This window comes from Halichoeres trimaculatus, unplaced genomic scaffold, assembly GCF_033239565.1.
Source record: "Halichoeres trimaculatus isolate MK-OKI-2021-1 unplaced genomic scaffold, fHalTri1.1 fHalTri1_scaffold_18, whole genome shotgun sequence".
NCBI classification, from domain to species: domain Eukaryota; kingdom Metazoa; phylum Chordata; class Actinopteri; order Labriformes; family Labridae; genus Halichoeres; species Halichoeres trimaculatus.
This window is the reverse complement of record NW_027437196.1, coordinates 24,917,501-24,934,751: the sequence shown is the minus strand read 5'-3', so window position 1 is coordinate 24,934,751 and position 17,251 is coordinate 24,917,501. Positions and strand designations below refer to the sequence as shown.

Genomic DNA, 17,251 nt, shown 5'->3' with positions numbered 1-17,251 from the left:
TTTAAAGTCACTGGGAATTCTGAGAACAACTTCCTGTCCAGGTCAATCTCCTTTTTGTTGATTAATGCGTCACAGCTCTGGCATACAGAGTCAATATTAAGGGGCTTGTGTATTTGCTGTGACCTGCAGTAATGCAGCCACATCGCAACAGAGGGGATCCAGTGTGAGTTGAAACACCTGACTTAGAAACCTATCTGATCTGGTGCTGTGATGGAGCAGAGCACATCTGGTGTGTAGTGGCCATCAGAGTTTAGTAAAAAAGGATGAATGGAAATCTTCACAGGTAGAACCAAGTTTCAACCAGCCAGTGTCTTACGCCAGTGTCTGCATGTTGTGAAATTCTTGTATCCGCTTATTTTCTTCCAAAAAGAAAACAGAGAGTGCAGTAAAACAGCATGTAGTGTCACTGTACTGGAACAAAAGCCTGTCAGTACATGAGCTGGCTCAGCTGACCAATGGAAGAGGAAGTAAGAAAGGAAGGAAGCCCTACTCCAAAAGCTCTCTGTAATACTTGTGAAAATTTTACTTTACTTTATTTATTTATTATTATTATTTTATTATTATATAATAAAATAATAACAGGGGGATAAGAGGCCAGAAACAACCATCATTGCTTCTCCCTTTTCATCATGTTTGTTACCACTAGGGGTGGGTAAAAATATTGATGAGTCGATGCATGACAACATTTCCTTGCCCAATTCAATAATGATCCAGCAAATTCTTTGAATCGATTCACCTTCCTGGTAAATTGGGGGGATTCTGCCTGTTATTTGTGCTGTATGGTCGAGGGCCGCAAGAGACCGAACAACAACAACAAAATGGCAGCAGCAGCAGCAGTGTAAAGGCAGCTCCTTAATTTTAAATGTCTGACGTTTGGGTTGTTTACTGCTCCATAAAGTGAGGTGACATATAGTGAGTTGCAAAAGTATTCATACCCATAACCAAAACTCAGTTTCTCGACACAGAACAAAGGAAAGGTGTGTTTTACTTGTTTGCATGAAAGGAAATAGCACAAACACAACAATCCAAGACTGTTTAATATATAGATTGCATAAGTGTATTTTTCATTGTTGCAAAAGTATTCACACCCTTGCACCAAAGTTATTTTTAATCGAAAAGGATTGCATACCATAAACCATTGCATCACGGTATCACAAGCCTGTATTCAGTCACCTCTGACTCATATAGATTGATTACCCTCGTTAAATTCTGCCCAATAGTCACCTGTCCACAGTCATCCCATGCTTGTCAGCAGACAACAGTCATGAAGTCCAAGGAGCTGTCAGAAGACCTCTCAAAGATTGTTATAGAAAAGCATAGAGATGGACAAAGCTATGCAGCCACTGCAAGTTCACTCAATGTGCCAAAAAGTACCATGGTGCATCACTGGTCGAGAAGTAGAAGCACCATGGTACTTACCACTGTGAACCTTCAAAGAACAAGGCCACCCTCCAAGATCACGGCAAAAGGCAAGAGAAAACTGCTCAGGGAAGCTAGAGCAAACCCCTCTGTAATTCCTGAAGACCTGAAGAAGTACAGAAGTCCACCGTTTCCACAAGGAAGGTCTCTATGGCATGTTGCAAAGAAGAAGCCATACCTGAAGAAACAACATCTCAAGGCTTGTTTGCAGTTTACTACCACACATCTGAAAGACACTTCAGCGATGTAGGAAAGAGTGATCTGGTCAGATGAAACAAAAATGGAACTTTTTGATCTGAACACCAAGAAGTATGTTTGACACAAAACCAACACAGCTGATGCTCTGGCTCATACCATCCCAACTGTGAAACATGGAGGTGGGAACATAATGCTATGAGGCTCTTTCTCTTCCCCTGTTCCTAGGGAGCTTGTCCGTGTACAAGTACATGAAAATCGAAAATGAAAGATCAATGTTGAATCGAATCAATATCAAATCACAACCTAAAGAATCGGTATCGAAATTGAATCCAATCCAATCATAAGGTTCTTAGCAATGCCCATCGCTAGCTTACACCAAAGTCATTTTACTACACAAGATTTGGAATATTGAGCTTGAAGAAGCTGATGCTTTATTTAAAGACATAACATATTTTTTTCATACTTACTGAGTTACTTATTTAAGGGAGACTTTTAAACCTTAAATCTTTTAAATCTTAAAGCACTGAAAAAGATCTGTCTGTTTTATTCTTGTTGAATATTTCCCATAATGCCTACCTTATCTATCAATGGGGAATCTGTTTCCTTTAAAGCTGTGTTCATAGCCTCTCACAGGTGAACAGTGTTCAGTCGGTGAGTGTGTTTGTACGTGTGTTGGTCAGCCTGTCTCTCAGTGGATCCTGGCCACAGAGCTACAGTTTGTGTCTCCTCCTCTCATCTGCTCCCAGTTAGCAACATCTTGAACGCTGTACTGCAGCATGCTCCCATGTCATAAAACACACTGCTCCTCTTCTCACCGTATCCCTCTCTCTTTGCTTTTGTCTGGCACATGGCTTGGAAGATGTTTTTCTCACTTTTCCCTCCCCCCGTCAGAACCACGGAAAAAGCAGCACGCGTCCAGCTGCATCTCGGTCCTGGACATGGACTCGTTAAATACTTTGAAAAATGAACGTCTCAATGGCATCATTCTTGTCTGCGTTTCGTCTCTTTTTTATGTCTGCTCGTGAACGTGTGAAATATCTAAGGTGGCTGAGAACTTCATTACTTTGAGCGTGCCGCCGTACAGTGCAGAACATCTCCTCTCTGAGTGTTCACCAGCACTGCGCCCTGGAATTCATACATGCTGGAAAAGCATAACGAGGGTTGCCACACTCAACCTTTTGCTCACAGTTTGTGGTTCAGGGCGGGTGCCTTTAATCAGAGAGATGTATGGAGGTAGAACATGGGCCTAATGACAATTAACCCATGCAGCTACAGGTTTTGGCTCTGAGTGCTTCTAAATCCATCACCCAGCACTTCAGGGAGACACACCAATTCATAACCATCCTCTGTGCCGTCTGCAGTTTCTCTGCCCTGCTCATAGACAGAAATGATAGATTAGATTCATAATATCACGTTTGGTTGTTCTTTATTTTGCTAATTAGAGCAAGGTAATGCAAAGGCCTTTATGATTTGACTGATAACCTGTGCTTTATGTTTCTTTCCTCCCATCCATCCCTCTGCGTCCTCCAGAGTCTTCTGTCGGTCCATGATACCGTCGCCCAAAAGAGCTATGACCCTGAGCTACCTCCGCTGCCTGAAGACCTCGACGACGATGAGGATTCAGTGAAGATCATCAGACTGGTCAAAAACAAGGAGCCTCTTGTAAGTAATTTTCATACCGTGCCATTCACAAGTTAGGTTTTCTTGCAGGGAAGTGAGTATCCCTTATATTAGAGAATGAACATCGTGCTGAGTTGGAGAATACTTGTTGTTTGCTCTTGAGGCCATGAGCACATACAGAAACTGTTGGAGGAGAAATCAGGGTTTTTGTGGTTACGGTTTTTGGTTTGGTTCGGTGTACATTGTTGTTGTATTTAACACCCCGGATTGCCATGTACCTTAATAATTCATTATTAACAGGTAATTTTAATAGGGATGCACCGATACCGATTGGTGGTATTGCGTATCTGTGTATCGTGCTCCTAAAAGCTGAATCGGTATCGGTGGAAAGAGATCCATGTTTCTGATCCGTGCAAACAGCGCTATGCTTTTTTTCTAACCAGCGCTCTTTGCTACTTGATTTGAAATGTTGTCTCTAGCTGGGTTACCATTACACTTTTTCGAAAAATAAAAGCAAAATATTTCTGAAGTTTGAATAAAGAACAATTTCACCTTGCCGGTGTTTCCATTACGACCAGAATTGCGCACAACTTAAGTAAAGTAAAACATAATGTCCGTCCGGACGCTGCACTCATATTGTTGCAGATTCTTGAACATTATTATTCAGTGCTCAAACTGTCGGCCGTGATCACACTAACTCAAAAAAGACACAAACAAAACACTGAATGAAAATCATCATCTCCAGCTCACATACTCGCACTCACGCACACAGACCTCCACCCCTCCCTCCTGCTGCTCTCGGACTCTGACCGGCTCATAGAGGTCCTGATGCCTTCACAAGTGTCGTTCGAAAACACAAACAACCCTAACCCTGCATTAAACATATAAATAAGAGCAGAGCTGATAAAATATGAACCCTGGAGTCTGGTTGTGTGGCAGTGGACACGTAACAGGAGGTGAGGGAGGAGCGCTGTTATGACAACGTGCGGAAAAGGTGTTTTCATTGCACTTTTGTGACAAAGTTCAGTATCAAAATGTCTGAAAAACCACCTCATGAGAGTGAAAAACTTTTGATCAAAATTTGAGAGGTTTTTAGAAAATGTGGTGTTTCCATTACTGTTTCTTTAGTGGGATATTTATGTTTTGCACAATTCTAGGTGTAATGGAAACCCAGCTTCTGATGCACTTGCTTTGGTTTTTGCTGCATTACCAGTCAACAGGTATAAAAGTTTACATTTGAAAAGAACTTGTGTCCAGTTTGAAGAATTATTTCATAGTAAATAAATATTAACTTCAATAATTCCATCTACTCATTTTTTGCCTTTTACCCAAAACATTACCAGTCTTATCCCACAGTAGGGCATGCAGGTGATGAATTAACACTGTTATCAGATCGGTTTGGTCAATCAAAACACGCTTTAACTTCAGGTTCTTCAAACTCCAGAAAAGTCACAAGAGAGAAACTTGCCAGAGGGGTCTGAAAAGTCATTAAATGTAGCGACAAAGTCTCTAAGTTGGCAACACTCAGTCGTGGTTCTATCCTCCTTTTTTCTTACCACCATCATCAGAGCTCACACTGAATCAAAAGAGCTCCATGCCACGCGTGTGTGTTGTAATCAACACACACGCCTCCCCACTCAGCACTCAGTGTCCTGCTGTACTCCTTCACCTCAAGTTGAGCATGCGTATGATCGGAGCTACATACTCACTTCAAACTGAGTGGTAAAATGAAGAAAAAAAAGAAAAGAAACAAACGAAGCACACGCCTCCGAATTGAGTGAGGAAAACGGTTAGGATTTTTTCATTAACTGTTACATCCCTAGGACACAAGTATTTGTGGGTTTATGCACAATAAGAGCTCTTTGTTACCAATGGAGTGATCTTTCATTGCATATGTCTCACCTCCCCTTACCTTCAAATGAAGGCACACAACAAATCAAAGTCGGTTAGGTCTTAATAAACATTACAACAGCAGTTTTTATTTTTGTTGTTCATGACGTCTTTACGTCACAAATGGTCTCACCATCCAGGCTTTGTCTCTTGATCCCTAAATCTTGAAATCCTTCCTGTTTCAAAGCATTGGCTACACCACAAGTCAAGCCAATACCATACATGCCTCTGAGGTCTGTGCCTGTGGGAATCTGACCCACAACCTTGAAGTTGTAAGTGCACCAAACCCGTCCACAATTACCCTGCTCTTGCCTGCAAGTATTTTCAGCCAGTCTGGGCACAGTGTCTGCAAACGGCTTCCTCTTCTATCCTGGTCAGTGTTGCATTTCATTGGAACATGCCTCACGTCTGCGCTCTCCAGACATCGTCCCAGACGTCAACAACCGCCCGTCTGTCCCCATCTGGGCTCTGACTGGATGTCAGCGACATCTTGACCCGCTTTGGTCCTTTTGAACTCCACCCTCTGGCATCCATGGTTTCTGAAAGTGTCGTTTGATGGATGCCATTCCAGGCATTCCCCTGCCCCTGTCGGCTAATGAGGCCCGTTTTAGATCGGCTTCTGTAACTCCACCAAACCTCATTTACACTCGTTTTGATGTCATTCAGCTTTAATTATTCAAGTTTCGGCTTGTTTTCAACTTTTCTGCTATTGTTACCGTTCCTCTGTCCTTGAGACTGACCTTGCTGACCTGGCACACGTAAACACTCCTGAACCCAAGTACTCTGTGGCCTCTGAAAGACCTCCATCAGTCATCGTAGCACTCTGTTGCGCCCTGTGGCCACGTCCATCTTTGATCTATGCTGGACATGTCCTGGCCTCAGCCGCCCCTATTTTCATTTTGCGGTTTTTGCTCTGACCACTGTCTTGGCTCCAGGCCGGCGCGCTCCTCTCACCGCACCCCGGGGGGAAGCAGAACACACCTAAGCCATTTTTGGGTTCCTGCCCTGTTGCATGTTCTGCGGAGCTGCTGTACGTAATAATGTGGCTTGGAGGAATTCACGCTCCCTCTCACAACACATATTGTCGCGGGCACTTCCTGCTCATGCCTCTCTCCAGTCTGATGTTGGATCACATTCCCTGAAACCATAATGTGATTTACACCCGGCCCGCTCAGTGTAATTATCTGGCTGCTGTTATTCCATTACACGACCTGATTCTTTCTTGTCTCAGTGATTTGGCTTTTCAGAACATCTGAAACACACATTTACGACGTGTGATATTGCATATTATTGTACAATATTGAAGGTGTTAATTATGCAGCAGATATTTTTGTAGTAATATAACTATTCTCAGTTATGGGTGATGTGTGCTCTGTGGTTATTGGTGTGATTCAGAGTCGCTGTGTGTAAACAGAGAAGGTGTTCTTTTAGAGGTCGGTGCTGGGTTGGTTTAAAAATACTCGTCCAATTCAGAGACTTTTTTATTGCCACTCTATAGGTACAATATTTCATCAGAATTATTAATATTGTTGCAGCGGCTGCTTCATTTCCTTTCAGTGTGTTTCCGTTTGGTTACAAAAAAGAGATTTATAGCAGGAAATCAAGTCGTGATAATTTCCATCTTGCATTAGTCAACACATTTTACTCATGGATGTAACAGCCACAAAATTGTCCATAGCAGCCAGTTTGACAAAACAAAATAAGTACATGGAGCACTTACAAGAAGGAGTAATAGGAGGAAGTTTCAGCACACCACAAGAGAGATGGGTTGGTGATCACATGATCTAAAGTTAAACTCAAGAAAGAAGTGAGATCAGTTGCACCACCACAGGACCTGCTGATCAGCAGACGTTTATGAGTGATTCTATAGTCAGGGGGACATTTCAGGTATACAAAGAAACATTTTTAAAAAGTGTTGTCGTTTTTTTGATTCATATTCTACTCAATTGCTAATGATACACCTGGAGCGTACTTAACTCATTAGTTGGCAAGCTTAAGCTGTAATGAATTCTTAAATAACTATGTAACCAACAACATTTTGGAGCATAGTTTTTAATTTTGTCAATCGTGCTATGGAAAAAACTTAGGACTATTTTTCACCTAAATCCATATTATACTAAGTTTAGAGTTATTCAACACTTCTACTTCAGACTACGCTCCCTAGAAATTTCCCTTGTCATTTATATCACAGTTTAGCCAAAATCTAAAAGAATTATGGCACTAAAATCTCTTGTAACATGGTTGACAGAACAAACCTGTCTCTACAACGGTAAATTTTATGATGGGTAACACGTTTGACATTTTCTCCATTTTTTGGCCGTTGTGCTAATAGGGATGGGTACCGAATTAGGTACTTTTATAGGTACTGACCGAATTCTGTCAAAAGTACCGGGTACCGATTCAGGTATAATCAAAAGGTACCGCCTACCTCCATATATACTTTATTAATGAACAAATTGATACTTTTTACCACATAAACACAAAAAAGTACCGAAAATTGGTACTGTTGAGTACTGGTCCCGACTGCCAGGTACCGGGGCACTGGTCCTGAATCGTTTCCAATGCAAAAGATACCCATCCCTATGTGCTAACTACACACCTTGAACATGGCACCCCCTGACCTCAATCACCTCATATTTCTGTGCATTGTCTTCACAGTTTGTTTTTTCTAAACATTTAAAGTATGAATGCCAGAAAATGTTGGTAACACAGTTGACGAACAATTAAGGCGCCCCATGTACAGACAATCATTCTGATGAAATATTGATGAGGTGGAGTTAAAATATGCAACACTTTCTTCATGGCTCCCACCAGAAAGGATGTGACCTCAACTGATTTGGGTTATGTGACTTTGGAGCAAACAAAATTAATAGACCTTTTTTAATGGGTAACACAGTTGACACTGATTTCTTGAACACACAAAAAGTGAATTGTATTATCCATATAAATTATTGAAAATAATTTTTAAAACACCTTTGTCATATTTTAATGATTATTTTAAACAAATAACACCGACAATAACATTCACAAATATGTATTCTATCATTAATTTTGAAAAGCAAACTTGACACAACTTACTAAACTCTGCACAATATAATCCCTCTGCTGGACATTTCACATGCAATAATTTTATTATTTATTATTATTTTTATTTTATTATTATTTTATTATTACTTTAATTTGTCACATCTGACTCGGGATCACGCACAAGAATTCCGATTCCAATTCCAAATCTGTACAAATGGAAATAAACTCTAACTAACTAACTAACTAACTAACTAAGTAACATTTGAGACATCAGACAACACAAAAAAATGCAAATTCAAATACACTATTAGCATTTTTAGCTAAATAAATGATGGAACCTGTTAACTTTCTGTATTAAACAAAAGTGAAATATCACCCGAATGACCCACTGTGAAATTGGTCATTGCTTGAAATGAATACTTAGTACACTTGATAAGTATATCCCATGGACATGAAATGTACCCTTAATTATAGAATCACTCTTATACTTGCATCCTTATTTTCCATGACAACATTCACTAAACTGCTTATAAGGAAGAAATCAGGTTTGTTGTGTCCATGAACTGAGACTTTAAGGTGTGAAATGGCTATTAAAGTCATGAAACACTCAGATTACTTTGTCGTTCATCTCAGTTATGCTTTCACGATTTTGCGACCCTGTAATACGACGGTAAATTTGGAGTTTAGCTCTTGCCCCTGCATTATTTGCATCCTGTGCAGCTTTAGAGTGAAACTGAGCCTAATGAACAGTTAGATCATACATTAGCAAAAGGACCAGGGGGTCAGACGCTTACGTTGAAAGTCCCAGCCTTTCCACTTACCAGTGAAAAACCTTGTAATTGTGCAGGCTCCTCATTCACCGCCGCACCAAATTGATTTGGATGTGCCCTTTAACTCGCAATTTCATATAATCAGCCTGAAATTCTCAAACTTAACATCATAGCAGCCTGGCTGTACAAGATCTAATTTCCCTTTTCTCTCATGTTACTTTGCTTTTGCTCTCCCTTTTTTCCACATTCACATTTTTTTTCAGTCTGTCTTTGTCTCACTCTGCAGGTCTGGACTTCAGGGAGCTTGACGGTAGTTAGTCCACAGGCCTCTTTTCTTCAGACTCATCCATTAAGTTAATTGTGATTAGTTGTGTAGATTGTGTCCAGTAGCTTTGGTTAATTGCTATCATTTCTCATTTTTATTTCATACCACGACCCAGTGAAACTTTAAAACTCAGTGAACACATTTCATACACAAGGCAATTCAAAGTGCTTTACAGCTAACAAAATAAAATAAATCACAGTAGGCAAAATAAAATCATTGCATAAAATCACACCATAAAAAATTAAAAATGAGTAATTGAATTAAAAGAGGAGAGTGCAGATAAAATACTTTCAGGTATTGTATGCTAAGCTAAAAAAGAACAGTTTACAGCCGTGATTTGATCAGTGTCTGAGTTGGGGCCTGTCTCACATCTTCTGGAAGACCAGATTTTAGGGACATAAAAATGGAATGCAGCCTCACCGTGTTAAGTCCTGACCACGAGACCCCTCCCTGAGGTTTTCAGAGACCGAGCTGGTTCATATGGTTCTAGCATGTCAGAAATGTACTTTGGTGCTAAACCATGAAGAGACTTGTAAACAAGCAGAGCTGTTTTAAAGTCTATTCTCTTAGTCACAGGAAGCCAGTGCGGAGACCTGAACACTGGACCAATGTGGTCATACTTCCTGGTTGTGGTCAGGACTCGAGCAGCAGCTTTTGGAATGTACTCCAGCTGTCTTACAGCTCATTTAGAGAGTGAAGTAATGTACATTTCTTTACATTTACATTTACATACACATGTATTAGGTAAAATTTCAAGCAGAAAATCCTGAATCAGAGTCTTCTTGGCAAACTGTTACCTGTTTGCTAGACTAAAGGCACGGTCACACTGGTCATCCAAACCGTGCCATGCTTAAAGTGATACTCCGGGATGGAACAAGTTGGGTCCTATCACAAGGTTTAGGGCAGAAATTACCCCTACAGCAGTGATTTTGTGCAGCAGAAGCACAGGGCACACGCACCAAACACCCCCTCCCTGCTCCTCTGCCGGTTTCCTCTGCACTCAGACGGGGACGTATTTTACTTGACCAAAAACACAAACAAACGGACTCCCACCAAAAAATCTGATATTGGTCTGCATTCACGCTTTATTTAGAGAATTTTCAGCGCGTTACTTTCACACAAAAACACCGCTAAGTAAGGCTCTAGTTCTCATCGTGTCGTAAAACTGCGCTACCTCCGCTGCAGAGCCACAGCTGGCTACGAGGCTCTGGCGCTTAGTGTATCAGCCCACGCGCGCGCGGCATGCCAGATATAAACAAACACAGGTAGTCAGCCAGGATGAAGAGACACGATGACACGATTGCCCCTCCACAGCGCTGTTCCCCAGCTGGAGAGTACAGCCAGCAGTCACACTACCCCAATATAAACCAGACTTTTTTTTTTTTTTTTTTTGAAGCAGACTTTACCAGGTATCATACATGGGCATGGCCCACCTAAATCATCATGAAGCATCTGTTTACATGAAGCTCGATCTTATCAGAGTCAGTACAATGAGACACAGACAACTCTGCTAACTTATGGTAAGTCGTTTTGGCCCGACACAGCCCTCTAACATCCTGCTTCGTTTAAAATGATTGTGGATGTATGATTGCCATGAGCAATCATACGTCATGGATCACACGCGCTGTCCGCGTGCTTGTGCCCGTGCATCAAGTAAACCATGCTGAAGCCCACCTCTCCAAAGCATGCCAAAGCAGAGAAGTGAATCATGCTCAAGCATGGCATGGTTGCGGTCATTCTGGCCATTGGGAACGTGCTTTAGGGCTAAAGCCTGCTTAAGCACGGCACGGTTTGCCAGTGTGACCGTGTCCTAAGATACCTGGGGCAAAAAAAGCTAGCTTAAGATCCAGCAGCTCCAGCGTGATGTTAAGAATACACAAGGGCAAAGCATAAAGGCTAATGATGTCAATGGATTGAACCATTTCTAATGGATTCTTAACAGGAACAGGTTATTGATACCCATCCCTAGTCCTAGTCCAGACAGGCAGCATCATAGCTACATAATTACAACAGACACCAATGTAAATATCACAATCAAAACAACAGGTATACATAACAACTACCTCAAGGGTTCAAAACATCTGAAACGGATGCACGTGTCTCCAAATCATTTGGGGATATTTAAAGGTGTCTAGTGAGCAGAGTTCACAAAGTTTCAAGTCTTTCTGTAGGTCAATCCAGCTAGAGGGAGCTGCAAACCCAAAAGTTTATTTTTTCCAAGTTCAGTCCTGATCCTGGGAACAGATAGTAATATAAAATCTTTTGATCAAAGTTTATGAGTTTCTGTATTTTTGGTTTAGTGTAGGTGAGGATATAAGAGGGAAGCATACTCTTGTCTCTGTTGCTGACTTTCTGTGTTTAAAGAAGTGAAGTGACGTTTCTTTGCTGAGGAGGCACAGCGGCCTCATTACCCGTTCTGGAAAACCCAGTTCCTGACACATGCCTGCGTTAAGTAGCCATAGATGTCCTCAAACGCCCACAGAGTGCTCCACCACGGCTGCCCAGGGCGACCACGGCTATGATGTGAGAACATTAGAGACTAACAAGCCTGCTGCGGCCGGCTCTGTTCCGCTCATCTGGATGTTGTGTATGCCCGACGCAGATTTACAAAGCAGACTAAGCCCCGCTGTTTTCACGTACGCTTTCTACATCACTCGTGGACTAACTCTGTGGCATTCATTTGGTGCTGACTGCCATCGCTGTTGGAGTGCCGTTCATTCACTCCTTCCACATAGTTCATCTCTAGTTGTCCTCCTACGCGCCATCTTTCTCTTTCTCACTCTCTTGCTTCTTCTCTAATTCGTTCATCTGGTTTTACCATCAGGCTCATTTCTCTGCTCATTCTTGTGTATTTAAATTTCTGGTAACAGCTTTTATTGGGTATGATGTGGAGGCATTTAAAGCTGTTAAGAGGTTAATCATAATATATTTCACTGTCCTTCAAGCCTCTAAGTGAAGATTTTCACTTTCTCCTTCCTCTGATGTGCATGGACACCTGTTGTTCATGAGACTTCAGTTTGCTGACTTAAGTTTGTGCAAAATTGTGATAACCCGTCCAAAATTGACACTCTATCCATCCTCTTCCCCTTTAACTCTTCCATCCCAGGTTGTTAGGCATCATTAGCATCCACATTACCTCCACTGCCAGGAATGTGACAGGATCAATGTCAGCCTCTTTCACTCTCCTCTTCCCCTCTTTGTCTCTGCTCTGTTTCGTTTCACTCACAGGATTGGTTTTCTCATTAGAACTTGGTGTCGTCGGTTGCAACTTAATGGAAACTGTAGACTGCAGGTTTAGTGCCATCCAGTTGGCAGTCCAAACCTACATAGCATCCTGCTTGGCACCAGCCCGCTGCAATCAATATAAGTGTACCACGACTGAGCCCGGCCACCCAGCCGCCCCGCCACTGGATCCCAGCGGATCAGCTGGACTTCTCATTAGCCACAACTTCAAAGCTATAGTACTTGCTCTGCATACAAATGCAGATGACATGTCCAACATTATTATTGTAAAAACTCCAACTGCATGATTGATGCTGGTGGATTTTCTTTTCTTAGAGAGGGAGTCAATAATTGCAACAGGACAGGAAAGTCTGGTGATCGATTCGGTTTGTGACGACATTAGTTTTCCATGAATGGCTGGAATGAGCAACTGGCGACTTGACATGCCATGCTTTTCTCATCTGCATTAGCCGGGCCTCCTCTCCTCTCTGACACAAGTAGGACGGTCGGATCAGGGCTGCTCTGATTCATCTGTCTGGAAGCTTTCACAAACACATTCATTCAGATAAATTAAGACAGCCTGCTTTTGAATTGACGAATCTAAACTGTTCTGGTTTTGGTGTAAACCATCAGAAATGACTCAAGTTTTTCTGATGACCTTGTGGAGAACTTCTTGATGGACACAGTTCTCAAAAGGAGGGACTCGGCTGATGAAGTGCCTTAAAGAAAAGTGACTCTACCGTTGTCTGTTTACATCAGAGTGAGGAGTGCGAGGGGAAAGTAATGACACTGGGAATTAATGGAGCGGTTAATGAGATTAAAGCAGACAGCACACATGTTAGTGTTTTAAAGCTAGACCCCTGTGATTTAAAAGCAATACATCTTTCACTTGATGGATTAGGCCGCAGTGTCTGGGGAGCTGCCACAGACGAAGATGGAGCACCACGCTTCACAACACAAGACAAGTGAGGAGCTCTGCAGGGGCTGACTGGCTCAGCGTCATGTTGTTATCTACATCTTTATGGGCTGGTGTGGCTTTAATGTAAAAGTTTGATGTAGTGAATCACTATGACACTGAACAAGTTAAATCTGGACTTTTATTATGATTAATTTAAGTTTGAATAGTTTTAATGACTGTAATTCTTTCATATAAACTGGTTTTAGCTTTTACACTGCAAAAAACTAAAATCTTATCTAGTGTTTTTGTCTTAATTTAAGCAGAAAATGTCTTTTTAGACTCAATATGAGCCAGGTTCACCTGACCAGTCCAGAAAAATGTCTTATTCAAGATATTAAAAGACAAAAATGAGGGCTAAATTACTTGTAACATGGTTAAAAAAAAAAACAAAAAAAAAAACAATTTGCCAATGGAACAAGAGAAAAGTTACTTGTATTAAGACCCTATTCTAGTTTAAGCAAATTTTCAAATAATTTTTTCTTGTTCCATTGGCAGATTTTCTTTTTTACTTGTTACAAGCAATTCAGACCTTGTTTTTATCTTTAAATAACTTTAAACAAGACATTTTTTCTGGACTGATCAGTTAAATGTAGCTCATATCAAGAATAACAAGACAATTTTTAATTAAAATGAGACAAAAACACTTGATAAGATTTGTTTTTTATGCAGTGTACAGTAAAATATTCTTCTGTTTCTTTGGGTTTTTGGACAAAAGAAGTTGACGATGCCCAGTTTTGCTTTCACCTTTAGACATCTTTAGTCACTGCAGAATCCATTGGTGTTTGCCTTCTCTCCATCTCTGCATAAGGTGATGGACTGCTTGGAGGCATGCTGGTCCCTCATGCATGCAATCGTATAAAAATTTATTTTTAACATCACTTAACTACATTTTACCCATGCACTTCAACTCATGGCACAAACACAGACACTTTCTGTTTGCCTACTTTGAATATTACTTTTGAGCTTTACAGCTGAAATAAACCAGAGGCGTCTGCAGTTCCATCAAGGAAAATGGATCAGATAGGGTTCATTCAAGTCAATGTGTCAACCCACACTGGATCTGTTCTGTTGCAGTCCATCTGCGTGGTTGGTCCATCAGCTAATACACAGCAATCCTATTTTTGAGGGACGTGGAGCTGTGGCGCATAAATTCAGTGTAGGGAAGATCGAGCGGGACAGGAAGTGGTGACTGGAAACTACCTAAAAACACCCAGTGACTTTCAAAATAAAACAAACTGTGTCAAAATCAGTTGGTATTTAGCTTGACTATTATAACAAATGGGACATAATGAGAGGAGCCAGACCAGGATTCAACAGGTTTGAGGTTTTACAGCCCAACATGACTGAAGAGAGACTTATCAATGGAGAGGGAAGTGCGGGAACTCCTCGGTCTGTGACTGCAGCTGTCTGTCAGTCATACAGCTTATTGGACTGAACAGGCAGCCGATGTGAGTTGACAAACGCAGTCATCACATCTGGTGTATTTGAGGCGTTACAGCTTGTCTCTGTACTGCTGTCTGAAGCAATCAGCAGACACAACTCTTATTTCTGCCATTTGAAGCCCACATGATAAAAATATAGACCCACATTTAACAGAACATCTGATGCCCTTCTAAATCACAGACTAATGGTGATTATTTCTGTCCATCCCAAACTTTTGTGAAAATTTTTGCAGATTTTTTTCCGATCAACCCTTTATAGTGACACAATGTTGGTAATGTTATTGTTTAATGTGTTAAACAACTTTATTCAGATGTTTTATGTTCTGTCATTTTGGCTGTATGAAACTTATCCATCAGTCTTATTGGATCTAGTTTGTCAGTCATAAAACACAGTCAAAGGCCTTTTTTTAACACCACCATTATTTTAATCCTAATCTATTTGGACAGATAATCCTTGACTGGTTTGAGGAAGTAATCATGCAGCTGGATGTGGTTTCCAAAATATCTGATTATTAAATTTTTTGAAATTAAAAAAAGAGTACAAATGATAAATGGTAGAAAAATCTATGTGAAGTCATCGTTTTGCTCCGTGCAGACATGACAAAGTCTGTGTAAGACCTTGTTAGTGTTCTTGTTCAGCCCTGAGTCCAGCACTTGTTACACCACGCTTGCAGCCTGTTGAGTTGTGAATGTGAAAACACGCGTGTCTTCCAAAGCCACATCTGAGGCTCCAGATTCCCAGATCCTAATCTCACAGCTCTCTTAAATAAAACGTCTTCCTCCCATCATGTGTAACCATAAGCGTGGACACACACCCCCACACTCCGGCTCTTTTCCTGCGTTGCGACAGCCAGCGAGCTCTGAGGGCTGAATGCGGGCATTGTTGGTCGTCGGAGCCGGGCTCGCTCCTCAGTGGCCCTGATTCCCAGTGCAGCTTTAGAAATGAGAAGTGACATGTGAAAGTGCTGTTTTCTTTACCCGGAATAACGACAGGGAAACACTAAACAATCCCAGAGCAGTGATAGACCTCTCCCTGCAACACAACTGTCTCTTTGTATGCTCTCATACAGCTCATACAGTGCTCTCAGACACACAGTCAGTACATCATGACTTAATATCTGGCACTGTCCAGCGTAAAGCCAAGAGATGGCGATTCCACTCAGTCTACATGGTGATTCATGTGGGCATTATGGAAACAAATACACACATTAGGAGAGATAGCCACACAGTTTCACAGGTTTAAAATCACCAGCACCTGTCTGAAGTGCTGAGGTGGGCCACTAAGTGTGTTTTCACAGCGACTGGGTAATGACTTGCTCTAACATTAAGGTTTAAAGAGGCAGAGGAGGAAAAGGAAGAGGGGTGGAGGAAGACAAATGAAGGTAAGCCGTTCCGTCACGAGGCCCTCTGCATTACATTACCTGGCAGCTTCTCCTGGAATCACTCCTGCACACCGTAATTATCATAATAATGACCCGCAATTTTCCTTTTTCTCAGTGTACTTGTTAATTACGGCTGGTGGGTCAAGATCGAGGTTAAGGAAATAAAAAAGGGAAACCAGAGCCTGGTTTAGTGCAAGGGAGGAATGAAGGAGGAAGGGTGGGTGCGGCGGGGTGGGGGAGTAGCTTTTATTAGTTTTAATCACAAGTCATTTAATAAAACAGGTGGAAAGGCATGAAGCAGGTCACCCAGAGGGGAGCGAGCAGCACGATCAGTTGCATCAAGCAGAAAAATCATTTGACAGAAAACCTCAGGTAACTTCTCTGTGCCAGAGGATAATGTAGACATTCATCTGGACTCCTGCTAATCCTTTACAGCGCTGTATTAATCTTTATAGTTGACCATAACACTGAATGGATTTTCATATCATGACTGAAAATTTCATGGTAAGTCTTTTTCTGATTAGCACCAGTGTCTGTGGCGTTAGAGGAAGTATGCAAACTCGTAAATGTGTGGAACGGTCATGTGTGTGGGGCTCTGTGCCATCTTGGTGAGGTAAGATGAAATGACACACTCCAACACCAGATATGATTGGAGGTAATTGTATTTTAATGTCCAGGAGGCCCATTCCCACTTTGTATTTTGGTTTTTCCATGGTCGACATCTGGTGTGAAGAATGCCAGCATGTGTTTCCACTACACTTGTATTTATACCTCTAAACACAGCGGTCAACACAGCAGTCGGCAGGAGTTTATTGTCGTTGTTACACTTTTGCTGTTAAGTGACATCATGTCAAAACACGTCTGCCTCTCCACCCGGGCCATTCCTGTTTGTTTTCCCTTGTCGCTCTCAATTTGGAGGGAGAAATAATGTTTGTCAAATGCTACAGCGTTCAGGACGGTTCACGGGGCGATGTTTTGAGTGGTCGTTACGGGCCGAG

General features: G+C 41.6%; 1 protein-coding gene across 4 annotated transcripts in view; it reads left to right on the top strand.

Moving 5' to 3' along the window:
* mpp7a (MAGUK p55 scaffold protein 7a) overlaps positions 1 to 17,251 on the top strand; it is a 228,423-nt gene that overhangs the window by 133,563 nt on the left and 77,609 nt on the right. For all 4 annotated transcript variants that reach the window (XR_012599844.1, XM_074693560.1, XM_074693561.1 and 1 more), the window contains exon 6: positions 3,148 to 3,279. Coding sequence is in view for 3 of the 4 variants with exons in the window: in XM_074693560.1 (XP_074549661.1) it covers positions 3,148 to 3,279 (132 nt within the window). In the remaining variant the exon portion in view is untranslated. The remainder of the gene's footprint in view (positions 1 to 3,147; positions 3,280 to 17,251) is intronic.